The sequence below is a fragment of the Myotis yumanensis genome, unplaced genomic scaffold (genome assembly GCF_028538775.1).
Source record: "Myotis yumanensis isolate MYYU_CA2020_CCGP unplaced genomic scaffold, mMyoYum1.0.hap1 SCAF_12, whole genome shotgun sequence".
Classification (NCBI taxonomy): domain Eukaryota; kingdom Metazoa; phylum Chordata; class Mammalia; order Chiroptera; family Vespertilionidae; genus Myotis; species Myotis yumanensis.
Window position 1 is genome coordinate 59,556,541 of NW_027223763.1, and position 27,977 is coordinate 59,584,517.

At 43.7% G+C, this 27,977-nt stretch overlaps 1 protein-coding gene across 1 annotated transcript in view; it reads right to left on the reverse strand.

Annotated features, from left to right (window-relative positions):
- The window catches only part of SAXO1 (stabilizer of axonemal microtubules 1), a 75,745-nt gene that overhangs the window by 6,818 nt on the left and 40,950 nt on the right, over positions 1-27,977 (reverse strand). The window contains exons 2-3 of the mRNA XM_070430173.1: positions 10,555-10,734; positions 1,370-1,572 (exon numbers count right to left, since the gene is read on the reverse strand). Coding sequence (XP_070286274.1) covers positions 1,370-1,572; positions 10,555-10,734 — 383 coding nt within the window. The remainder of the gene's footprint in view (positions 1-1,369; positions 1,573-10,554; positions 10,735-27,977) is intronic.

A 27,977-nucleotide genomic window follows, 5' to 3' on the forward strand; every position in this document is an offset into this window, starting at 1 on the left:
GGCTGTGAGCACTGAAGGGGGTTGTACAGTGCAAACATAAAAAGTTGTGGAACATATATAAATTGAACATTACTTGGCCATAAAAAAGAATGAAATCTTCCCATTTGCGACAGAATGGATGGACCTAGAACATATTATGCTGTGAAATAAGTCAGTCAGAGAAAGACAAATCATCTGATTTCACGTATATATGCAATCTAAAGAACAAAATAAATGAACAAACAAAATTGAAACAGACTTTTAGACCAGAGAGCAGACTAATGATTGCCAGAGGGGATGGGGGTAGAGGACTGGGTGAGAAAGGTGAAGGGATTAAGAAGTTCAAATTGGTAGTTACAAAATAGTCATGGGAGCTAAAGTACAGCATAGAAAATACATTCAATAATATTGTAATACCAATGTATGGTGCCAAGTGGGTCCTAGAAATATTGGCAGGAACACTTTGTAAAGTAACTATATGATTGTCTGACCAATATGGTGTACACCTGAAACTAATACAAATAATACTGAATGTAAACTGTAATTAAAAAGTAAATTAAACAAATAAAGAAATAAATGGCCCTGGCCAGGTGACTCTGTTGGTTGGAGCATCATCCCGAACACCAAAATTCCTAATTGGAGCCCATACTTAGGTTCGATCCATCAGCGTGGGTATGGGAGGCAACCAAACCTATCATTGTTTCTCTCTCCCCCTTTCCCTCTCTCTCTAAAATCAATAAAAACATATCCTCAGATGAGAATTTTAAAAATAAACAAATGGTAACTAGGAAAACAAAAAAATAAATACTTCTTAAATGGAGTTTAAAAATTCGTTAGTCTGTATAATTATGATTTGTACATTTTTTTCTGTCTATATGTTATGTTTCCATAATTTTTTAAATGATAAATCAATCACTCACTCCACTGAAATGCTTCCCCAATGTAGGACTTCAACAACAAGCTAAAGCAAGCACTGGCAAAGATGTTCTAGAAGAGGGAAGACATGAGATGTCTTAGGCCTTGCACGCCCCACGGGCTCCATCACAACTACTCGGCTTTTGCTGTCGCACCAAGGAGCCACAGATAATGTGGAAATGAACAAGTGTGGCTGTGTCCCAACACAACGTCCTGATGAACACTGACCTTCGAATTTTGGATCGTTTTCACACATCCTGAACCAGTCTTGAGTTTTGTTGAGCATTCAAACTTTAAAAACCATTCTTAGCTCTCCAGCTGTGCAAGAATGGGCTCAGGCCCACCGAGGCCCACAGGAAGTGTGTGCCCAACCCCGGCACTAAGCAGAGGTGCATGTCAAACACATCTCCTGGCCTGCGTCCGGCTCAGCCTGTCCCTCGTCCCTCCCCCAAACTGCCCCTCCAGCATCTCCCACCTTTGTAAGTGGGCAGAGACTCCATCCTGTCACCACATGGATATTTACTGTCCCGAGGTTTGATGGGCTCCACTCGACAGACGGGATAGGGGTTGTAATCTTGCTTATACGTCGTGAGCAGATCCATATTCTCTTCACTTGGGACGAACTGGTCCGGCTGGTAGATCTTCACTGGTGACACTTTGTGGGGCCCAAAATCTCTCCTGTAACGAAAACAAGCACATGCACGGGGCCCCTGGCTCAGATACGGCTCTTGGTTTCCACTCAGCCCAATTCCACAAATGTCCGCTAAGAATGATCTACTCCATCCCCCCGACTGCTCTTCTTCCTCTGTTGCCCACTTTCGAGAAAGACACCCCGTTCTCTCCTCACCCACCCCAGGCTCCTGGACAGCATCTGGATCCACCCCGCACAGCTCCAGTCACTCACCAGCGACGGCCCCTCCACCTCATCAGTCTGTCTTCCCTCCAAGGCTCAGACCCTGACCATTCCTCACTTGATCAGGTGACAGCTGACTGCCTGGCTTTCCTGCTTCCTTATGGCCACTTCTACTTCAATCCCCTGAGTTGGCCAGAATCAGCCCTCTAACCTGAAAATCAGATCATTTCACTCCCCAGCTTAAAACCCTTCCCGATAAAGCCCAGCCTGCTAGCATGGTGTGTAAGCTTTGCTGGCCCTGGCCCTGCCTTACTCCCCAGCCGCATCTCCCACCGCCCCCGGCCCACATTTCACTCCAACCGCCCTGGGCCACTGAGAAGGCCTCTCCTCTGCATCTGCTCTTCCTGCCTTCCTTCCCCCGAAACCCCCTCACTGTGGAGCTAACTCTATTTATTCAGACACCACCACTTCCTTCTCTGTGCTCCCATAGCTTCTCCTGCTAACATCTATTTCCTTCCTCTGCTTGACCTTACAGAAAACCCAGAAGAGCAGAACAGTACATAAAGGGAGACACTGATGCCCTAACCCAGTGGTCGGAAAACTCATTAGTCAACAGAGCCAAATATCAACAGTACGACGATTGAAATTTCTTTTGAGAGCCAAATTTTTTAAACTTAAACTATATAGGTAAGTAGACTGTTATTAACTTAATTAGGTACTCCTAAGGCTTAGGAAGAGCCACACTCAAGGGGCCAAAGAGCCGCAGTTTGCTGACCACGGCCCTAACTGGTTTGGTTCAAGTGGATAGAGCGTCAGCCCGCGGACTGAAGGGTCCCAGGTTCAATTCCGACCAAGGGCATGTACCTTGGTTGCGGGCACATCCCCAGTAGGAGGTGTGCAGGAGGCAGCTGATCGATGTTTCTCTCTCATCGATGTTTACAACTCTCTATCCCTCTCCCTTCCTCTCTGTGAAAAATCAATAAAATATATTTTAAAAATAATAATAATAAATAAATAAATAAATAAAGGGAGACACTGAGCCTTTCATTTCCCTGCTCCCTGCCACCAGTGCCCTCATCATCGCAGGGAGCATGAAACAGTGGGATGAAAAAGCGCGATGGCCTTCACTAAATGGGAAACACTCCCTTCCCTAAGCACCCCACAGCTACAGGGAGGCCCACAGCTCGCTGTACCTGGATCACCCTGGCAACACCAGGGCTGGGCTGGGGCTTCCAGTCCCCACCAGGGAGATCCTGACTTGCAATTGTCGTGTAGACTCTCCTAAGCAAATATTCCACCCCCCCAGGGGCTCTGCTTTACAGGACAGCCTGGTTTGGCCTGGAACCCATTTATTAACCTGGACAAGGGGCGGTAGACGGGCCCTGATGGTGTTTGCCAAAGCAGCCTCGCCAAGGGACGGGGGAGGTTTCCGGACAGGAAAACATCAGGCCCAAACACCAATAAAACCCACTTCCCGGCCGAAATCTGGAGCAGCATTACTAAGCCACGCTTGACTAGCAAAGGTAACACGCTCCACTGTAACCTGTCTTGCATGAATTATATACATGGTTGTCCATAAACCCAAACCCGGGCCTGAAAATGCTTGGTGGGATGGGGGCAGCGAGTGAGGAAGCAGGAGAACTAGTCTCCCTAGGGCTCTGCGGAGGAAATGGGAGATGCTTCAGTTGAACTCCCAGTAACACCCTCTGGGTAGATTTAAAAATATCTCCGGGCAGCAGTTACAGGTCTTCAGCCTGGGCTCCCTTCCCCCCAGCCCCTTGTGGGTAAACAGGAGGAGGAAGCTGAGTGACCTGAGGCCGCTGGCAGCCGGCTGTGTACAACTGGGACTTCAGAGAGAGCAGCTAAATGAGAACCCAAGGGTCAGTCCACACTTGCATCCTTCTTAGTGTAGCTCATGCCAAGGTCTGCTTACTACTCAGCCAACCGCAGCAGCGGGCTCGGAGGGAGGGCCTAGGCAGCACAGAGAAATGGCAGTTTCCAGAAAGCCCGGTCTGATAGTGATGACTGCATGGCAGCTTTTATCAGAGAGTTTGTGTTCTCAGGGGAGGGCTCCCAAGTTACAGGTGAGCTCTCCTCCTTCCCAAAAGGGATGGGAAGGCCCTAACCAGTTTGGCTCAGTGGATAGAGTGTTGGCCCTTGGACTGAAGGGTCAAGGGTCTGATTCCGGTCAAGGTCATGTACCTTGGTTGCAGGCTCAATCCCTGGTCAGGGCTCATGTGGGAGGCAACCAATTGATGTGTCTCTCTCATATCGATGTTTCTCTCTGTGTGTCTCTCCCCCTCCCTTCTCTAAAAATCAATGGAAAATATCCTTGGGTGAGAATTAACAAACAAACAAAAGGGGTGGGGAGAAGTCTGGAGGCAGCAGAGACCACACACACACACACACCCGCCTGCATAAACCCATGTTCATCATGGCTACCCCAGGGTTCAGCGCTGTGCCAAGGAGGAGGATCAGGAGATGCCAAGGGCAAGTGGTAAGAAACAAGGCCCAAGGCCCAAGCTGCGGCCCTCCCAACCCCAGAGCAACCAGGAGTGCTTTCCAGTCACCGGACCCTGCACACAGGTCATGACATCCTCCTCCGCCGTTACTCCCCCAAGGGAGCCAGCTTCTCCTTCAAGATACCGAGAGAACCTTCCTTCAAGGGCTTCCTTCATTGCGCTTAATGCCCTACTTCCTGTTTGTTTCTACAGAAAAAAGCAGGAAAATGCCCAGAATCCAACACCGGTTCATGGACTGTCCTGCAGCTGGTTGCTCAAAGGCAAAAGCTGATTCAGCACAGTCCTTGCTCACTGTGTTGAGGGAAAATTGTTCCCCGAGCGTCCTTCTCCAGTACAAAATGTAAGTCCCTGTGAAAGCACATCTATGATTGAATATACTAATCAGCTATAACTAAGAAAAACGATCTTGAGGGGGAAATGATCTATTTCTGAAGAGCGGAAAGGTTTTCAGTTGAGCTCATTTATACCCCACCCAAAAATATTTGCTGCGGCTTAAGAGTGAATTTAATCTGAATTTATGTTCCTCATTGTGTTTTTATGTTAAGGACATTCCCTGAAACCTATCATTAACCAAAACGCAACTGCACGTCCCCAATCTCACATAATCCTACACCCTTTAAGGTCACAAGAGAAAAGTCTATTTTATCCTTCCCAGAAATTGCTCGCATTTAGTAGCTTTTTTTTTTTTTTTAACAACACTCCCCTCACTTCCTGTGTTGCATTTCTTAGTCCCTGTGCCCATTGTGACTAAGAACCAAGAAAAAAAAATTGGTCAAAGATGTTAGGTTTCTTTCAGGTGTGGAGCCATAAAAGTGATATAGTATGGAGGGCGGAGAGAGAGAGCCCGAGTTAAGTAAAGGTTAAAGTGGCCTGCTGGGAAGGTCATAGCAACTGACTCCCAGTCACTAGGCAAAGCTACAGGAAGGTGTTTGACAAGAGTCTGACAAAAAGAAAGAAGAAATAACAAAGCCAACCAGCTCGGGAGCCTGGAAATAGGGCCAAGAAGATTTTCACAGCGATAAAGGGGCCATGAAATACTTTTTTAAAAAAAAAAACTATTATTAATGTTTATCTATGAAAACTTCAGAATTTGTTTGTGTGCCCAACTAATCAATCATATTAAATGGAATCCATTTTTAAAAGTTCCTCCTCGCCCTGGCTGGTGTTGCTCAGTGGTTAGAGCATCAGCCTGCACACCAGAGGGTCTCGGGTTCGATTCCCAGTCAAGGGCAGGTACCTGGGTTGCAGTTCCATCCCTGCCCTGAGTCGGGGGGTGAGTGGGAAGCAACCAATTGATGTGTCTCTCTCACATCGATGGTTCTCTCTCTCCTCCCTTTGCCCTTCCCTTCCACTCTCTCTAAAAATCAATGGAAAAAATATCATCACTCCTCCAGTGAGAATTTGAAAAGAAAGAAGAAGAGTTCCTCCTCTTGCCCAAAGCCAATCTCTTCACCGATACCCTAAAACCCCTCCCTCTTTCATGGAAACCTCATCAATGGACCATCTCCTGGTCTGTGCTTAACCCTTTTCCTTTACTGCCTCCTTTCTGTCAGGATTTAAACATGCTCCATCCTTTCTAAACTTTAAGGGGAAAAAATAAAATACGACACAAGAGTCCACTCCCCTCCAGTCCTCTCTCCCTGCCTTCTCTCTCCTAGAAAGGGTTGTCTACAGATACAGACTTACCTTCCTCACCTCCCATCATGCTCCACCCATCAGCTCTGATTCTACTCCTTCCTTGCTCTAGGTGAGGCTTGAATGTATCCAAATCTAGTCACTGCTCTGCAGGCCTTTAACCTCCTGCACCATCTTCATATTATCCATCCTCTCATTTTTTAAATGCTCTTTCCCTAGACTTCTGAGATACTCCTCATGATCTGTCCTCTCTCTTAATATGGGGTTTTGCTCTTTGTCGATCAATTGATTTGATTTCATTACTTCCATGTAGAATTCTAAAATTTCCCAGAGTGAAAAAGCACCCACTAAGAAAACCATTATGTCACCCCGGGCAGGTTGGGGAGCCCATCCCAGCGCACTGAGGAAGGTCCCTAGGCTGAGTCTAAGGGCTTGATTCTTGTCGCTGATCCTGCTAAGAACAAACTGGGCCCTCCTTGTCTTCACAATGAAAGACAGAGTTCCAAGCACCTGCCTCCAGGACTCAGGCTACATAGTTCCTGTCTCCTGCTCTACTCTCTCATCACCTTGACCCCCACTAAAGCTGAGACTAACATCTGTCACCGCTTCATATAAGCGCTGGACAAAATATAAACACAACTACCTGTCAGCACTAAAGAGCAACCAAAATAGGAAGATTCTGGAGCAGAATCAACGGGTGAAAGAAGGGAATGGCGCTTGGTGAGCCTCTGTGGGAGTTCCCACTTTGTTTCAAGGCCTCCGTCTGAAGGCGGACTCCCTGTGCTAGGTAAGGCAGCTCAAATGGGAATAGAACACCTTCCGTCTCTCTTGACTGAAGAACCAGAGGACCAAATTTTGAGGCAACCACAGGTACCAGAAAGTGAAGAAGGGATCCTGGAAAGGAGAGAACCAGAGACAAGAAGCTCAAATTTTACCTATCACTGGGCCCAAATCTCTAGCTGACCTCACATGCATGTCAGCCTTCAAGCAACAGGCTAAAGGCAAAGAACTGAACTGAGGCCCAGCTGGTGTGGCTCAGGGGTTGAGAGTCGACCTATGAACCAGGAGGTCAAAGTTGGATTCCCAGTGAGGGCATATGCCCAGGTTGCAGGCTCCATCCCCAGTGGGGGGTGTCAGAAAGCAGCCGATCAATGATTCTCTCTCTCCCTCTCCCTTCCTCTCAGAAATCAATAAACAACATATTTTTTAAAAGACAAAAAAAAAGATACCTTAATCAATAAAGAAATTTTTTTAAAAAAGAACTGAACTGAGATTTAAGCTGCCACCCAAGACAGAGTTTGCATTTTCACTCAGTCCAATCAAGTTACCCCCTATCTGCTCTAAAAAGAAGAAAAAAACACCTTCAGCAGGGAATATAGAAAAATCTAGTCTCCACTATATGACATTAACAATGTACAGGATCAATCCAAAATTACCTGGCATACATACAAATGTGACCCACTCTCAAGAAAGAAAAAGATAAATCATGAGGACCAACCCAAACAGACCCAGATGTTAGAACCAACGCAGCTATTTAACTATGCTCAATTACAAAAGGCAAAATGAGGTCATAATGAATTAAAAGGAAACTACAGAAGGCAAACAGTATCGAAATAAAAAGAACCAAATGTAAACCCTAAAACTGAAAAATACAATATCTGAAATAAAACATCCACTGGATGGGCTTAAAATTAGAATGGAGGTGGAGGAAAGATTCAGTAAACTTGAAAACAGATGAATAGAAACTATCCATACTAAAGAACAAAGAGAAAAGAGATTGGGGGAGGGGGGAAATGAACAGGGACAGAAAAAAATAAATACTTGAAGAAATAATGGGCAAATTGTCCCCAAATTTAATCAAAGACACACAGCATCAAAGGCTCTGAAATTGCTCGGGCAAGTCTAGTGCTGAGACCTATTTCTGCATGTCTTCATTAATTCTCGGGTCAGTGTACAGAGGGGAGTAAGCATATCCCTTGGGGTATGGGTCTGAGTAGAAAGCCAAGTATATTTGAACAGAAAATGTGTAAAATTCCATGGGTGGGGAAAGACTGAAGTCTACTAGCAACTTTCTTGCTTCTTTTCTGGCTTTTGAAGAGGGTACCAACTGCCCTTTCTCTCTTAGCTCTTGCCTCCCTGACTCCTCAGTTTACCTGAAAGTCTTGTCAGTAAATGAAGAAATGTGCACTGCCAACTTCCTGCCTTCCACCCTTCAGCCAAACCTATCAAGTCTCACCCTGCAATCTTCCCACACACATGTGCACCTCCAATTCACCCTGACCATGGTCTCCCTTTATTTTTTTTTTTAATATATTTTATTGATTTTTTACAGAGAGGAACAGAGAGGAAGGGAGAGGGATAGAGAGTTAGAAACATCGATGAGAGAGAAACATCGATCAGCTGCCTCCTGCACACCCCCTACTGGGTATGTGCCCGCAACCCAGGTACATGCCCTTGACTGGAATCGAACCTGGGACCCTTGAGTCCTCAGGCCAACACTCTATCCACTGAGCTAAACCGGTTAGGGCCATGGTCTCCCTTACAGCAGTTCTCAACCTGTGGGTTGCAACCCCTGAAAATACATCCTGGATATCAGATATTTACATTACGATTCATAACAGTAGCAAAATTACAGTTATGAAGTAGCAACGAAAATAATTTTATGGTTGGGGGTCACCACAACATGAGGAACTGTATTAAAGGGTTGCGGCATTAGGAAGGTTGAGAACCACTAGAATAAAGGTCTCACACCATCTTGAGGACTCACTTCTTTCCTATAAAGTTATCCACTTTGCCCATCTTAAAGGATCTGGCTTTCCTAACAGAAATAATGTCACAAAATGGGGCCCAAGTGTTTTGCAGAATGACACGCCTAAGGGGAAATGAGGCTTGAAGTATAAACCTCTTCTTCATAAATTGGTCTCAGGTCTATCTGAACCAAAGGCAGATCCCATGTGGAAGAATTACCAAGGGCTGCGAGAAAGCGTGATAGTAAGGGGAGGGGACGGGGGCTGAAAATCACAAGCCCTCTCCTTACGGCACCTGCTGTAAATCCCCAAGATTTACAGTCAGCAAGAGTTGTGTGCAGCTGTACTCACGCCTCATGCTGGGATGATAACCTTTCCAGAAACCAGGTGTTTTTTGTGTCTGGGCTTAATCACCAAAGCCAGCCAAGCCCTGGGTCACGTGACTTCATTATGCAGCAGGTGGCAGCCTCACAGCCAATCTCAGAAACCAAGCCAGGTCAGCCTTTAGATAGCGATGTGGGTGAAACATTCTGGTAAGAGGGATGACAATCCATGCAGACACCGTGTGTGCAGGCACAGGGCTGACCCATCCCATCCCCCAGAGGCCTCTGGGGGGGCACCCAGAAGACAGCTTCCCTGCATTCCTTGACAGGGAATCGTTTTGTTGTATGTACAGACACATGAATCAGAGTCTCTGCTGAGTTTGTAAGGCTCAGAAAAGAAGGTTGACAAAATCGTGATGTCTGCTCATTTATCTCAATAGGACCTCACTGAAAATCAAATAAAGCTTCCTGATAGGGCCATAGTTTTGTTGGTCTGTGATCACTAGTGCCCAGCATGGAAGACACAGGGCTGAGAAATGATTAAATTGACATAAAGGAGAGAGAAGAGATTTCTCTGCTTATTTCTCCCTGAGTTCTCTTTCTGGGAAGAAAACAAAGGACAGGAGAGACGCAGTTCTGCTCTTTTTCCCTCCCAGGGGAACCTTGCTCCTACCCCTTCTTTTTAAGGCCCCTAGAATCATGAACAACTTGTTTTGGAAATTCTTTCAGTTTCAGCATTCCTCCACTTGGGCCACGTCTTGACATGAATGATATGGTTACTGTGGCTCTGACAAGAACAGAAGGGCCTTCTGGGTGATACGTTTGTTGTTGGAAGTGACGGGAGGCAAGGGTCATTTAGGATAGGTCAGAGGGGAAGTTTTTGTTTTGCAAAGCACCATCGGGAGGCCAGAGGGCCTGTGGGGCTCCATCTGGGGGCTCAGTCAGAGATAGAGGGTTTATCCTCTTCTCCTGAGCTTGTGGGCAACAAACAGAAATCATTCCTCAACACGCAACCCTCAGACACCCTTTTCTGTATTTCCAGGACATGAAACAGATCCCTAATGTGATATCATCTGAAGCTGTGCTGTGCTTTACATGCGCAGGGCGCTCTTCATTTCCTGCAAATTGGGTATAAACAGATGAGAAACCCAGTATCTGAGCTGCATGTGGTGTTCGCAAGCCCTTTCTCAACACAGCTCTATCCTTTACTACCAATTACATGTCTCTCATGCATATGCCGAGGACTTTTCATTCATGTTAATCACGGCTTCTTAAAAGGAAAAGCAATGTTCTGAAAGGGTCCACAGCTCTGGTTGTGGTCTTCAGACTCTTAGCAACTAAGAAGGCTTTATTTTCTTCGTAACGTGAATCCTTTCTCTTTAAGAGGAGATTGGGGAAAACTGGACAGATTAATCCATGCAGGATTTTCAGAGATACAGCAAATTAACATTAAGACAATAACAGCATATGTCGATGGTGCACATTAATGCAGTATTGAACATCACTACATTCAATTGTACATTAGTGTCATGCATTACCCCGTTAATTATATGTTCACACATGCATACCCCTGCCCTCACCTCGATGTGCTCAGGCCTTCCATTGGTGTGGACCCTTTCTGGTACTCCCTCTTGGGCTTGAAGGACTCTCTGGGCAGGTACGAGTGATAGATAGGGTAGTTCTCGGTGTATTCGGAGAGAAGACATGGTTTCTCTGTTTTATCGTAAATCTTGGTAGGGAGATGTGGACAATGATGCCGCCTGTAAAAACACATGAAATTAGGTTGGTTGCCTTCTTGAGAAGGTCATATCCAGTTTGATAATGCTACCTTCTCAAAATGTGACCCAGACTATGAATCCATGACTGCTATCATTGAAGACAGAAATGTAACCCTTCCTTTTTTCCACTGAACTATGAAAAGTCGCCAAATTTTTTAATGATCTGTAATTGCAATTGGTTAATTGTCAAAATTCCTTGGATCATAAAATTACACATAAGCACCGGCCAGCCTAGCTCAGTAGTTGAGTATGGACCTATGAACTAGGAGGTCGTGGTTCAATTCCTGGTCAGGGCACATGCCAGGTTTCAGGCTTGATACTTATTGTGGGCATGCAAGAGGCAGCCTATCAATGATTCTCTCTCATCATTGATGTTTCTCTCTCTCTCTTCCTCTCCCTTCCTTTCTGAAATCAATAAAAACACATTACACACAAGCATGGCTGATGTTCAGCCGTTACATGTGCCCTATTGCTTGTTTAAATACTTCCCTGCATTAACAGTTCAATGGATGTGGGCCCCGAGTCTTCTGAGTACTAACTCGACTGGTCCAGGCCCTCCCCTGAGGCCTCCCAATCACCCAGCAATTAGGGCTCCACACCTGACCTGACAGGGTACTCCAAGTCTGTGCTCTGGGGTCAAGCTACTGTCTTTCCTCATTGGTTCCTGGGTCAATTCTGATTATCATTTTTGCACACAAGTGGTATACTACATGCCATTGACTCCCTGAAACCATATTCACATTTTACATCTGGCGCCTTTATTCTTTCAGGGCTCACCTCAATTGCTGCCTCTTTAGAAAGACTTGTGCTGATCATTTATACCTAAAATACACCCCGCTCCCCTCTTCTCTCTCAGTGCTTCTCACCACCCCATATGCCCTTCTCATTACTTACCGTTATCTGTAGTTGGCACATTTGCTTATTGTCTATCTCATCTATCAAAGTCATGACCTTCTCTGTCTTGTTCACTGCTACATCCCTAGTACCTCATATCCTGCCTGGCACACAGTAGGCACTCAATAAACATTTATTGAATGAATGACTGAGTATATAAATGAATGATTAAATAAACTCTATGTCTCATTATGTAGGTGATAATAATAATTTGCCATTATACGTTATAGTGAGCTTTTCATTTTGCATGCTGTAATAAATGAACCTTATTGTTCTACTAATTGCTGGATAATGGGCAGCTATTTGAGCTCTGAAAAACTAAGGAGTGTATCAATTATTTATGTGCCCATATACAATCCTCACAAACCAGTGGGGCACCTCTAGTCATCAGACACTAGCACATCGACAAAACTCCATGAGTGATTTCCAACTTAATTATATGAAGGAATGGCATGGAATTATTGTAAAACTTTTTACACTGAACTGATTTTAATTACAAAAACTAAAATACACACCACTCTGGGGCAGTGCACAGGGGAGGAGAGAAGGAATGAAAGAGGGAGAGAGACAAACATACAGAGAATTCATCACCCTCTACTCTAAAGCTATTTTCAAGACAACAATTAGTTAATAAGTTCAACCTTCTAAGTAAATGTTGCTGCCACCAGTGTTGTTACTGGGTACCTCTCTTCAACTCTCCAACCCCCAAAGAGAATGATCGATACCTGTATTGTTCACATGAATACAACTGCATATAAACAAGTTCCTTTACAGATATTTCTATTTTCATTTGTAGATTTCTATCTTGAAACTCCATAAGAAGACATAAACTTGTCAATTTACATTTTACTTTTCTGATCATAAAAGTAAATTCATGACAAATATTTTAGGCTTTCCAAATTATTTACTAGGAAATCTGTCAAATATTTAGTCCTTATAATATCAATATCTGAATTTCACAGCACTAAATACGCTCAATAAAATTTAGGTCTCCTTTCTCAAAATGCACATTGTTGGCATTTAATACTCAAAGATGAACATGTATTTATATCATATCCTATATAATAAAAGCTTAGGTGGCATCCCGCCCTTGTGCAACGCCCTCACGCGGCAATGTCAAGATGGCCACCACAAGAGGGCCACGCGCACAGTGGAGGTGGGGCCTGGTGGCCGTTCTGCACGGTGAGGCCTGGGGGGTCCCGTGGCTCTGTGTGGCGCAGATGAGGCCAGTCCTGGTGTCTCCACTGCCTCACATGGAGGAGGCGGGTCACAGCAGGGGAGGGCAGTTGTGGGCAATCCGGCCAGCAGAGGAGGGCACTTGGGGGCCATCAGGCCAGCAGGGGAGGACAGTTGGGGGCCATGAGGCTGTCAGGGGAGGGCAGTTGGGGACAATCAGGCCGGCAGGGGAGCAGTTAGGCATCAATCAGACTGGCAGGCAGGCAAGTGGTTAGGAGCCAGCAGTCCCAAATTGTGAGAGGGATGTCCGACTGCCGGTTTAGGCCCAATCCCGGGATCAGGCCTAAACCGGCAGTTGGACATCCCTCAAGGGGTCCCAGATTGGAGAGGGTGCAGGCCGGGTTGAGGGACATCCCCCTGCACAAATTTTGTGCACCAGGCGTCTAGTATATTTAATAAAATAGCTCCTAATTATAGGAACATAAGTTGAGTGCTTTAATCTTCTGTCCACTTGAGATAAATTGCTGTGTTTCATAGTAAACAAATAACCATCTCCTACAGGATAAAAACATTACCTACTATTACCATTTCTGTGCTCACAATCCATCCAATTATCTGAGATTTCAATCTGAGCCAATTAGTACCCTATTATTTTAGGATTCCTACAAATCTCAAATCAAAAGGTAAGAATTGTGCTGACTACCAAAAATATCTCTGCAGATATATTTTATTCAGCCATACTCTGACAGAAAAGTCAAGATTTTATTGAGGATAACAGATCCAGGCACTTGCAATGAAACAGACACCACAGACATAGCAATATTTTTTCTCTCCAATGCCCTTGTTTTTTAAATCAGTAAAAACTTTGCTTTTATATAATAACCCCTTTTCTATATTGCTACTTTTTGAAACTGTAATATACTGTAAAAGCTTATTCCAACAGAAAAATAAATTTAATGGCAAAATACTACATTGTGATTGGTATCATGAGAGGGGATTTTAGTATAGAAAATGCTTGCATCCAGACATTGATGTTCCATTAAATGGAATTATGTCTAATATGTATTTATAGGGCAGATTTTATGTATTTAACTTGTTGCTAGTTAACTAAAACCTTGTCGGATTGGAGGCCAAGATGGCAGCATAGGTAAACACCAGAGACTGCTGCCGCAAACAACCACTTCAAAAATACAACTAAAAGACGGAACAGACATCACCCAGAACCACAGGAAGGCTGGCTGAGGAGAGACTCTTCAACTAGAAGGAAAGAAAGCAGCGTGCCGAGGCTCAGAGGAGGCGCAGTGTGGAAAATTTAAAGGTGCGGAGGTGCGCTCGCAAAGCGGACTGGTGGCTGAGGGCGCGGTTGTCGTTTTCAGTCGGGAGTGAGTCTCAGACTCTGGGCTCCAGATCCGGGCGAGTCTCTAGGGACTCAGACTCAGACAGGAGAAGCAGGATTGTCCGGCATCAGTTGGAATCTGAGGGCAGCTTTCTCTCCGAGGTTTGCAGTGGCTGCCAGGGTTCTGAGAAGCAGAGCCTCTGGGAACAGGACTGAGAGCAGCCATAACTGTTCCCTCCACCCGCCCAAGCCCTGCGCAGAGCCATTTGCTGGACCGCCTCAGGCAAAGGCTAGATTAGCACCTCCCCAGAGGACAGAAGTTTTCCCACAGCTGATTCCCACAGCCAGTCGGCCTGATGGTCAAATCCCTCTAGTATTAACTACAACAATCAAGGCTTAACTACAACAAGGCTGCACACAAAGACCACAAGGGGGTGCACCAAGAAAGCATAAAAAATGCGGAGACAAAAAAAACATGACAGAAATGGAGGATATAGAGCTAAAAATCGCAATTTTGAGGGCTTGCAATAAACTTGAGGAGAGCCTCACGAAAACTAATGAGACCCTCGATGCTATGATAAAAAAACTAGAAATTAAGCATACACGGACTGAAATAAAGAATATTATACCCAATAGCAGACCAGAGGAGCGCAAGAATCAAGCCAAAGATTTGAAATGCGAAGAAGCAAAAAACACCCAACCGGAAAAGCAAAATGAAAAAAAGAATCCGAAAATACGAAGATAGTGTAAGGAGCCTCTGGGACAGCTTCAAGCGTACAAACATCAGAATTATAGGAGTGCCAGAAGATGAGAGACAGCAAGATATTGAAAACCTATTTGAAGAAATAATGGCAGAAAACTTCCCCCACCTGGTGAAAGAAATGGACTTACAGGTCCAAGAAGCACAGAGAACCCCAAACAAAAGGAATCCAAAGAGGACCACACCAAGACACATCATCATTAAAATGCCAAGAGCAAAAGACAAAGAGAGAATCTTAAAAGCAGCAAGAGAAAGAGACTCAATTACCTACAAGGGAATACCCATACGACTGTCAGCTGATTTCTCAACAGAAACTTTGCAGGCCAGAAGGGAATGGCAAGATATATTCAAAGTGATGAATACCAAGAACCTACAACCAAGATTACTTTATCCAGCAAAGCTATCATTCAGAATTGAAGGTCAGATAAAGAGCTTCACAGATAAGGAAAAGCTAAAGGAGTTCATCACCACTAAACCAGTATTATACGAAATGCTGAAAGGTATCCTTTAAGAAGAGGAAGAAGAAAAAGGTAAAGATACAAATTGTGAACAACAAACATGCATCTATCAACAAGTGAATCTAAAAATCAAGTGAATAATCTGATGTACAGAATGAACTGGTGATTATAATGAATCAGGGACATAGAAAGGGAATGGACTGACTATTCTTGGCGGGGAAAGGGGAATGGGAGATGCGGGAAGAGACTGAACAAAAATCGTGCACCTATGGATGAGGACAGTGGGTGGGGAGTGAGGGCGGAGGGTGGGGCAGGAACTGGGAGGAGGGGAGTTATGGGGGGGCAGGAAAAGAGGAACAAATGTAATCTGAACAATAAAGATTTAATAAAAAAAAAAAAAAAAAAAAAAAAAAAAAAAAAAAAACCTTGTCTTACCTTGAAATATCAAAACTCCTATTTCAAAGTAAATATGTCATTGCCTGAGTTCGCTCAAGGGGTCACCTCCTTTCCTTACCTGTACACACATACCCTGAACATCCCTCTCAAGTCACCAAACACTACGGTATCTCCTTGTTGGTCTTTATCCAGGAGTCGCTCAAGGATAAAGACCAAGTCCGACATCTGTGTTCTGGAGGTTAGCCCAATGCCTGACATATTTACTTAGCAGATGGATGAACAGTTGGGTCGTGTACAGGAAGACAAACTACTGAAAGAAAGATATTTACAAAGAAAATTAATTGTTCTAACATTAAAAAGGTTAGAGCAAAAAGGGGAAAGGCTGATTCTCAGTTTCTATGACCTAGATCAGTGGTTCTCAACCTTGGCTGCACATTAGAATCACCTGGAAATCTTTTTAAAATCCTGATTTCTGGGCCTCATCCTCTGGAAATTCTGTTTCTTTGTTACTAATGTTGTGGCCCCACCCCATAACAAAGAAACAGAATTTCCGGAGGATGAAGCCCAGAAATCAGGATTTTAAAAAGATTCCCAGGTGATTCTAATGTGCAGCCAAGGTTGAGAACCACTGACCTAGATAGCGCCGAAGGAAAGTCTATGGAACCACCATACTTGGGGTATTTAAAAGTAGTCTTGACAGCCATGAACCAAAGAAATGAGACCTCTCCAGCTCTCTGACACGCGTGTCGTTTTAGGAGCTGCCTTGGCCACCTTGCTCAGGAGGACACTGACACAAACCTAGATGGGCCAATGGGCAACAAAGGGGAAGAGGAGGAGGTGCTTTAATCTCTCAGAACTCTCTAAAGTTTACTGGAGAGCATTATGCTAAGTGAAATAAGCCAGTCAGAGAAAGATAAATATTGCATGATCTCACTCATTTATGGAATATAATGAACATAAACTGATGAACAAAAACAGATCCAGAGACAGAGAAACATCGATCAGACCATCAAACCTCAGAGGGAAGATAGGGGAGGGTGGAGGTAAGGGGGAGAGATCAACCAAAGGACTTATATGCAAGCATATAGGCCTAACCAATGGACACAGACAACAGGGGGGTGAGGACATGAGTTGGGGGGGAATAGGGGGATAATGTGGGGATAAGGACACATATGTAATAACTTAATCAATAAAGAAATTTTAAAAAATAATAAAGTCTTTCCACTCCAGGATAAAGAACCAGAAGTAAAAGGAAATAATCTTGATGTTTTCTGACATATGGTAAAGGGAGTAGTAAAGACCTTTCAATGAAACCCAAAAAAGTAAAACAGTAGTTGACTCTAAACTAGAATCATGGAATTTTAAAACTAAGGAACCAGAAGAATATTTGATCCAATGTCCCCACTATGCAGAGAAAAAGTCTGAAGCTCAGAAAACAATGGAAAACAGAACCCAGAAATCAACCCAAGCCATTATGCTCAATTAATATTTCACAAAGAAAGCAAGAGCATACAATGGAGTCAAGACAGTCTCTTCAATAAATGGTGTTGGGCAAATTGGACAGATACATGCAAAAAAATGAAACTAGACCACTAACTTACCCCATACACAAGAATAATTTCAAAATGGATCAAAGACTTAAATATAAGTCATGAAACCATAAAAATCCTAGAAGAAACTATAGGCAGCAAAATCTCAGACATCTCTCATAGCAATATGTTTGCTGACACATCTAGGGCAATGGAAACAAAGGGAAAAATAAATGGAACTACATCAACATAAAAAACTTCTGCACAGCAAAAGAAACCATCAACAAAATGAAAAGAGATCCCACTGTATGGGAGAACATATTTGCCAATGATACATCTAATAAGGGGTTAATTTTTCCAACAGAAAAATAAATTAATGGCAAAATACTATATTGTGATTGGTATCATGCCCCTTCCCAAGGCCTTTACTGTTACTGCACTATTGTGAGGTATCACTTCACACCTGCCAGAATGGTTACTATCAATAAATAACAAGTGCTGGAGAGGATGTGGAGAAAAGGGAACCCTAGTACGCTGCTGGTGGGAAACAGCATGGAGTTTCTGCAAATAATTAAAAATGGAACTGCCATCTGGCCCAGTGACCCAATTCTTGGAATATAGCTTAAGAATCCTGAAACACCAATAGGCAAGAATACATGTACTCTATGTTCATAGCAGTGCTATTTACAATAGTCAAGATCTGGAAACAGGAAGCCCAAGAGCCCATCAGTAGATGAGTGATAAAAAAAAAAAAGATGTGGTACATTTACACAATGGAATAATATGCAGCTGAAAGAAAATAAAGATCTCTTACCCTTTGATACAGCATGGAGGGACTTGAAGAGTAGTATGCTAAGAAAAATAAGCCAGTCAGAGAAAGACAAGTATCCCATGATCTCATTTATATGTGAAACCTAATGAACAAAATAAACTGTTGAACAAAATAGATTCAGAGACATTGAAGCATGCAACAGACTGATGAATTTCAGAGGGAAGAGGGTGGGGGGCAGGAAGAGATTAACCAAAAAATGTATATGTACATATGCATAACCCACGGACAGACAATAGTGCAGTAACAGTAAAGGCCTTGGGAGGGGGCAGGAGAGGAAGGGGTCAATGGGGGGGAGTAGTACACTGTAATACTTTCAACAATAAAGATAAATTTAAAAATAAAATAAAAGCTGGCTGTGAGAAAAAATAGGCTAGGTTTATTGACAAATTACTATACATCATATGGGCTAAGATTTTTTATTTATTATCCAATCTAATCCTCACAGCAATGCTATGAAGGAAGCACCATTATTATTCCACTTACAAACATGAAAACTGAGGTTTAGGAGAGATTATCTCATTCAAGATCACATTGTCAGAGGATGACGAAATCAGGACTAGCACCTTCAGGTCTTCCGCCTGATCCCCAAACCTGTGCTCCTTATCATGGCCATACACTGTGTGGCTTCATGGGATGCCAGCCTGCACCATACACCTCTGTTTCCTGGCTGTTTTATAAACCAAAGGGCCGTCGATAAATTGGCAGTTCTTAAGCCTGCCTCTTCCCCATCCCCCTAACTACACTCAGAGTCTTCCAGGGCACTCTCCCTTTTCCCACAGACCCACAAATATATACAATTCCAAAAACTCTTTAAAATTCTGATCTTTCCACAGAACTTTGTTCGCTGTCTAAACAAAAGAGTATTGGTAGATAATAACAGCAATAAGCAGGAAAACAAAGACTATGGAGTGCTGAATGCAGAAGAACTAGAGATCAACCAGCTCTACAGATTCATCATACAGATGTGGACACTGAGATCAAGAGATGAGAGTTACTGCCCAAAGTCACACAGCTGGTCAGCAGCAGCGTTCACCCCAGGTCCCCCATCACCTCCCATATAACTGACTCCCATTAACAATCCAATTTAAAACTCAAAGTTCAAAATCTTAAAGGATTTGTGGCCTGCTTTTCCTCTTCTTTCAGTAGTTGGAAGCCTGTGACCTGTCACAGCTGCTGTGCAAGGGAGGAAAACATTTAGAGCAAGAAAATGCATTCTTGTTCTAGAAGAGGGGAAGGTGCCAAGGATCACCAAACTCAAGTCCTAAAGGCCATCATTTCAAGCCAATCGCTTAAAACCCTTCCAGGGTGTCTGGAGTAACACTGAGATCCTACAGGCAGGGTCTCCCCAGTGGAGGACCCATGTCTCAGGAATGGCCTTCCTCCTTAACAGCTCACAAAGCCAAGACAATTAGCCTCTGGGGGTGGGTAAAAGCCAATGCTTTTCCTAAAGTGTGTTGTTCTCACATATTTATAATATACCCAGAGGCAAAAAGACGAGTGGAAATGCTTTCTATGAACTGCAAATCAAGACCTATTTTGAACATATATATATTTAACACCAACTTGAGACAAAACAACTCAAATTTCCTACCTATCTCTTTTATGTAGATCTTTTTTTTTTTTAATCAGACAGCGAGAAATCTGAATAACTCAAGCTTATACTCTGCCCCTGGTGCTGGGGAACTGAGCAGGGATTATAAGCTAGAACTTTTGGTGGTTACTAATCCTTCAGGGGACCTGATCCTGGGTAACAGAAAGCTGGGCCAAATCTTTAAATATGTGAGGAGAACAAGCAATCTAAAGGAATATCAGGTACTAATATAACAAATAAATGTCATATACAACTGATGTACCAGCTAGCAGTGGCTGCCTGGGTTGGGGGTCCACATTGAAGAATTTCATCAGACAGACCATCTTGATTGATTAGCCATGTCTGTCAAGGTGCCAGGTTAGAGAAATGGGGATGGGTGATAAATATATGAATTTTAAAAATCAACAAAAGGGAAGCAAAAGAATTCTGGTAGAAATGCCCACACACTATTGAAAATGGCAACTTGCGGGAATCACACATTTGGAAAACATTTAGAATAACACAGAACCATAAAAAAATGAATAAAGTTGCTGAGTAGAGAAAGGAATAAGAACACAGCCAAAACCTTGAAGAACATCATATTTAGGAAGCAAGACAAAGAAGTTTTGGGGGAGGGGAGGGCAGGGAGAGCCTAACAACAAAAAGAAAATTCCGTGACAGAGAGGTCAAATAAAGAAATGAGTTTAAGTTAAACAGTTAAATGCCACAGAAAAATAAAAAGGCATGAGGGCTGAGAAGAGGATGTCTCATTTATTTGGTGACAAGAAAGCAGGTTCAGTAGTGGCTGGCTGGAACCAAGGAGTGGAAGCTGCTGAAGAAATGGAGGAAGAGAGAGAGAGACCGCCATGCTGAAAATCTGATGGCAAAAGCAACAAGAAAAGTCAGGCAGGAGCTCATGAAATTACTCAGGGAGTAATTACAAGACTTAATTATGTGATTATTACTGTGGGGTAGTAGGTAAAAGAAATGAAATCAGATCATCTTTGTGGGTAGAGAAACTGATTACCAGATAGGGATTCTTTGATGAGCCAAAATAACTGATGGAGCCAGCACCTGGACTACAGAGGAGACACATTAAGGAGGGAAGATGGGTGGAGTTAGAGACCATTTGAGAGGAGAGATGGGAATCTAAGCAGCACCCGTATGATGGCCTCAACCCAGGGCAGAGGGGCATCTAGAGAGAGAGAAGGCGAAAGTGCTGGGAATGGCAGCGGGCAGAGAGGTCCAAGGAATGCACAGAGGACTCTAGCGAGTGTGCTGAAGGGGCAGCGAGAAAGGAGTGTGGACATCCTTCCATGAAGTGATGCTGTCGGAACTTCCCAGCAATGCTCAGGCTCTGAGGAAAGATACGCTGCTTCAGCAGGATGAGAGGCTCAGAGACGAGCAGGAGGCAGGCACCACAGAGCACGGCTGTTGGGCCTGGCCGCTCTCAGGCCCAGTGGAGAAACTGAGGGGCTGAAGAGCAGCAAAGAATATGTTCAGGGCCTTCAGAGAGACCTCGTGGAGGAAGACGTGTATCTTCTCTGCAAAAATACTTAAATGCATGGGAGAATCCTCTTCAAGAAGGTACAACTGGCCAAAAGACAGAGGTGGGCATTTTGGTGATGGCCCCACCGCGTCTTGAAGAGACACCCGGAAAGACACATGCCAGTCACCAAAGTATCATTTTGTTCCAACTTTTAGAGCACCTGTCCTGTGGGGAAGAGCAGGAATCACTCTGGGCTGTGCTGACTTTGTATGTCTTCTCCCTCCCTCCCCCAAGCCCTGAAAACACTCCCTGCCAGAATCTTATTTGTACCCAAATCTCCATCCCTTCCTTCAGGAGGCCTTCCTGGACTCCCAATCATGTTCACTCTGCTCTTCCCTATTCACACACCACATGCTTGTAGCCCCTGTACAATCTGATTACCTGAGACAGCTCTTGGATACCACTGTCTCATGCATAGCACATGGTGAGCCCTCAATATATGGTTGCTGAAAAGCATGCAAGAACAGGGGCAAGAATCACACACGCGCAAGTTCTGTCCCTTGTGCCTGATCGCACACTTACAGACTGTTTAAAAAGAAAACCCAGCAGCAGCTAGACTCATATGTGTTTACCCTTGCTGTGTGGTGCTTCCTGTGTAAACAGAGCCTAGAAATTGGTTTTAAAAACCAAATCCTTGAGTCTGGTATCAAATTACATGCATACATAATTTGAGCTAGATCACAAAGCTAAATGTGAAAGCTAGAATTATAAAATCTTAGAGGAAAACACAAGAAAATATTTTTGTAATTCAAGGGAAGACAAAGATTTCTTAGGTCAGAGAAAGTAATAACCATAAAAGAAGGAAGTAGTAAGTTAAACATCATCAAAGCCAAAAACCCCTGTTCAATGATACCATTAAAAAAATAAATGAGCCGCACACTTGGAAACAAAATTCTAGCAAAGGACTGGTATCCAGGCTCTATAAAGATCACCCGTAACTCAAAAAAAAACCCCCCCCAAAAAAATCAGAAGTTTTGAACAGACACATCACAAAAAGACATACAAGTGGAGAATAATATGTACAAAAGTGCATAACATCAGGGAAATGCAAGTTTAAACCACAATGAGATACCACTACACACATACCATAGTAACTGAATTTAAAAAAGACTGGCAAAACCTACTGTTGGCAAAGTGGTCCAACTGGAATAGTCATTCATTGTTGGCAGAATCGTGAAATGGCCCAAACCAATTTGACAAAATATGTATATGGCAGTTTTTACATGCTGGGCTACCGCCTAGCCCAGCAATTCCATTCCTAGGAATTTATCAGAAAATAAACAAAAACCATACATGCATCTCAAAACAGAAGTTAAACAAGAATGATCATTGAAGCTTATTCATATGATCCAAAACTGGCAATAGCCCAGGCATCCATCAATGGGAGAATAAACGGTGGTATAAGCATTCGAGGGAATACTACTTGGCGATGGAAAGGTAACTACTTGCAGCCATGCAGCATCAGAAACACAGTCTCAACAGCATGGATAATCCCAAGCACATTTTGCTGAGTGAAAGGAGAATCAATGAAAAAGTATGTACTTTATGATTCCATTTATAGGAAATTCTAAAACAGAAGGAACTAATCCTCAGTGCAAAAAAAGCAGGTCAGTGTTTACCACTGGGAGAGAGGGGGAGGGGTTGATCAGGAAGGGGGGTGCAGGAACCTATGGTTCTGTATCTTGACAGAGATTTGGGTTACTCAGGCACATGAATTTGTCAAAACTCAGCAAACACACCCCCAGATTTGTTCATTCCATCATAAATTTACCTCAAAAGAAGAAAAAGGTATCCAATATCAAACTGTTGTTAATGATATGAAGGCTGAACTATGTCGGGGAGAAGTTTCCTGCTCTCAGTGATTTACTTTGAATATATAAAAAAGATGGATTGATGGGCGAATGGATAATAGGAATGAATAGATGGAGAGATGTGTTGATGTTGATGATAGGATCCAGGCAGCAGAATCACAGCCATTCACTTTAAAATCCTTTCAACTGCCCCAACTGGTTTGGCTCAGTGGATAGAGCGTTGGCCTGCAGACTCAAGGGTCCCAGGTTCGATTCGGGTCAAGGGCAGGTACCTTGGTTGCGGGCACATACCCAGTGGGGAGTGTGCAGGAGGCAGCTGATCGATGTTTCTAACTCTCTATCCCTCTCCCTTCCTCTCTGTAAAAAGTCAATAAAATATATTTAAAAAATAAATAAATAAAATCCTTTCAACTTTGCTGTATGCTTGAAATTTTTCATAACAAAATGTTGGGGAGAAAAAAAGCACAAGAAAAAATCTCTAACAATCCCTGATCATAGAAAATGTTCGTACTTCTAAAGAAGCACAGTGAAGTTTGTAGGGGTGGAATGATGTCTGAAATTAATGGATAAACCAAATTTGGCAAAATCTTGGAAATTAGTGATACTGGGAGATGTGTTCATGGGGATTCACCACCCTATTTTCTATTTTTTTGCAGATTACATTTTTTTTTTAAATTAGAGAAATGTTCAAACAAATCCGTAAGAGGTAGGACCGACATGAAACAAGTGTGTATCTGCTTAAGCAAGAGTTCCCTCGAGGCTAATACGGCTTTGGTCCAACCACCTGGGACAAAACAGGATTTTGATTTAAGCTGATGATAAGTACAGAGCCAACAACCAGAGGAAGCTTCTCCTCTCGCTCACACGCTGAAGTTTGTGTCAGCTGCACTGGGCTTGTTCCCACATGGCCTGCTAGTGTCCTCCAGCCAAAATGCAGCGAGCTCCCATCCTTAACTGGAGTTTCGCTCTCTTCTCAAGAAATCTGGTAAGTACCCTGTGAATTTCGGACCAAACCCAACAGCTGTGCTAAACAAATCTTCCCCAGGCACCCTTCCAAGCAGTGCAAGAAAACAACCAAAGCCCCTCTGTCTTAAAGCAATAACTGTCTTTGACCCACCCACCTCACTCCGACCCAAGACTGGGTTGCTTGCATAGCACTCAGTGATTACTCTTATCACAGCATTTCTCCCACAGTATATTTTTTGTTTATGGTTTATCCCATAATACTTTTTAAAATATTTTTATTGATTTCAGAGAGGAAGGGAGAAGGAGAGAGAGATAGAAACATCAGTGATGAGAGAGAATCATCGATCGGCTGCCTCTTGCACACCCCACACTGGGGTTCAAACCTGCAACCCGGGCATATGCCCTGATCAGGAATCGAACCGTGATCTCCCTAGGTAGACATTCAACCACTGAGCCACGCCAGCTGGGTTCCCATAATATTTTTAAATGCTTGTTTATGTGTTGCCCAGACGAGGCTCCTTGGGAGGGGTGGAAGGGGTATCTTGTTCACAACTAAAAAACCAGTCAGCACAGTGCCTGCAACTCCTACATGCTCGCTAAAATGGTTTTGGATGTCTACATGAACAATCTGTGAAACACGGACGGTTTACAGAGCTTTCCCAGATGGTCTCGTGTTATTCTTCCTGCAACCTCAAGAGCTAACTGGGGCAGAAATTATTAACTTCCCACCAATATCCCAGAAGAGGAAGTGAGGCCTGGGGGTTCGAGACTTGCTCAATCCCACAGCACAATCAGTGGGTAAAACCAGGACGAGTGCCAGTATAGCTGATGCTTTGAGACGCTCTTTTCATCCTATCAAATTCCTCTGTGAGGAAAACGCAAGCTGATTACTCAGAATATGGGACACTTCTCTTTCCACAACCACGGAGCGTGGAGTTGGGGTGTGTGGCCTCTGACCTACTACCTTTAAGAGCAACCAGGACCCGATGAGCATGGATCTTACTTGGAAAGCAAGGGGAGTAAACAGTTGGATAAACGCCACCGCCCATAAAAGCCCAGATGTCTGGCTTAATGTTTCAACATGTTAAATATATCAGATAATTAATTAAGGTAGAAAGACAACAATTATGCTATACACCATGTTCATTTCCACCAGCCAGCTGACATCAACCACTCAACATGTATTAATTTGTTTCATAAAGCCTCCCTCCACACATGCCTCGTTCCTCATTTCGCATAAATAACCACGAAGGACCGTGTTTTCACAGCCTCTTCCTTGGGAATAATCAGGGACTGGCTAGGCTTCGCGTGGGCTGTCATCTACAAGCTCAGATTACCCCAAGCAGTAGTTCATAAAAGCCAACTCCTCCTCTCTTTGCTTCAACTTTGGGGAAAGAACTGGAAGTCCTGGGTGAATCTATAAATAAACACTGGCCATCGGCTGAGGTGCACTCCCTACTCAAACCTGTCAACGTGCGCGTCCACCGCAGCCTGGGTGTCTGCTTCCAGCTGTGGCAGGTGAATGGCGGCAACACATGGGGACCCCAGGGGCAGTTGCACTCTATCTTCTTCGCAAAGTGTCCCAGCATCCTGACATCCCACCTCTGGGGCACAGCCATGCCTTTTCTGTCCAATAAGGAGTTACTGAAATGCCTGGAGCTGCCAAGAGCCTTGTGAAATGCTGTGCGTTACCAGACACTTCCCAGTGTTTCTAGAGGTCCCAGTGCCTTGCGCCCCAAGACTTGGTGCTGAGTATTTCAGCCATGCCAGATTTTCAATGCCAAGGTCTCTCTATGGCCACATTTCTGGGGGCCTTTCCTTCTCTAAACATGGACCTGTCTCATGCTGTGGGTAATGGAGAGGAAGTGGGGTTGGCTCTCCTCCTACCCAATACCGCTTCTCCCCTGACGGGCCACAGAAAGGAGCACTTCCGTCCCGCACAGCAGCAAGTAGCAGCACAAGTTGTGCAGACGGAAAACTCCGAGTCTAGTAGCCAATGCCTCATTCAAACACTGAGAACGTTCTCCACCGCTCGCTCCTAAGCTACCGGTTTTACCATCATAAACTGAGCCCTACTCCCCGTGGCCCTCTGCTGCTTACTTCAGTTCCCGAAACCTTTGGAATTACAACCCACACAGAAACTACCACAACTCTTATCGTCTCCATCAAAAAAGATTTTCCAATGCAAATCCGCTTTTTTTTTTCCTTCTGCCTCAAACGAGCTATTTAAAATTTGAGCCAAATCTCCTATAATGTCATTAAAGTAAAAGAAAAATAATTTACACAATGAGTGGAATGATTTTGGAAAAATAGCCTATTGCACTAAATGTATTCCTTCATGTATCATAAATATTTTAAACAAGCAGTTGATTCTTAGGGGCTGATGTCACTGTTACAGGAGCCCCCCCTCCCCATTCCCCTCCCCAAAAAAAAAAGCAGGAGGCTGCATTTCAAGTTTAATTATTACCACAACTGAGCAGCTGAAACGAAATTACTTCACTGTGCTGTGTGTTCATAATTCAATATATCAAAGCAGTCTCTGATTTCCTTAATAATTTTTCTCTATTTCTCATCAGATGTTTAGCTTAAGGGAACATTTTTACATGACCTCTTTCCAACTGTACTTTCAATATAGTCTTATCCCTAGAAATTAAAGTTTACTGATAGTAACTTTATACTCAGTGTGAAACCCACTCTTTCAATAAAATACACTATAAAATGTTAAAGGCAAAGCACTTTCTTATCTCTGAACAAATATCTTGCTTTATATTGATTGCCCAATAACCACTAACAAAAGATCCAGGTTTTGCTTCTTTACTTGACAAACACACAAAGATTTCTGGCATAAAGAACCAAGTTACAGAAAGTGTGCTTTTTTTTATGCCTTCGCTAAAATCAGAACTTGTTAAACCCCTTGGGCTTCTTGAAGAATGCGGAGGATTTAAAGAGCATTTCTTACTAGACCTCCCAGATGCTGGCAAAGTTCTAGGGAATGAGGAGGTGTTAGGAGAGAACAGGCAGATATACGCACACACAATGGGTGTTAACTCCATTCTTGATTTCTGGTAGAAGAGAAGCCTTCTTCACACACACAAAAGAGAGCGACCCATGAAAATAAAATTCTTGGCCCCTATAGTCTTTGAAAAGTAACCCTCTTCTTTCTCTCATGTCAAATCCCTGAAGAGACAAGCACCATGCATTTCCATTAGACTGGCTGAAAACTATTCTCTGTGGGTCCTTTGCCTTTTGTTCATAAAGGTATCAAATGTGTACACCAATAGATTTGTACTTGCAAAGCACAAATTCAAAACAAAATGAATAGTTAACAGTTATTGGGCACTGACTATGTACCAGGCACATAACTCTTTATGTGTATTATCTCACTCAGCCTGCACAATAACCAGAGGCATATAAAAGTCTCAAAACCTAAGGTTGTCAGTCACACTGTAGAAAGCCTGGGGCTGCTAAGGGCTGTCAGGGAACCAACCAGCTCAGTTGCAAAAGTCTCACAAGGGCATTCATGAGGGAGTGGACTGGGGTCTTAGTCTCTGAATCGCTAAGCTTGGGATATTGTCAAGGATAGAAATCCCCCAGCTTGGACCAAATTCCATCTCTTTCCTCATGCTCTTCCCTTTGCTCCTCCCCCACCTCCTCTTCTCCTCTTGGTGACCACACTAAGCTTCCAGTCCTTCAGGACCGAAGGCAGAAATCACATTCAACCCATAAGCCAATCAAGGAGGCAAAGTTCATTGATAGACCACAGCGTCAGCAGCCCCAGGTACTGGGGATCCTGCCCTCTGCAACCGGACAAAGGAAAAGTGAAAAACACTTCCCATAAGCCCTCTCGCTGACTGGAATCAGGTCATAATGCCACCCCCAGCTGCTAGGGGAACTTCAAAGTCAGGGGTCTGACATCTTTAAGTCACCACAGTGGACAATAGGCAAGAA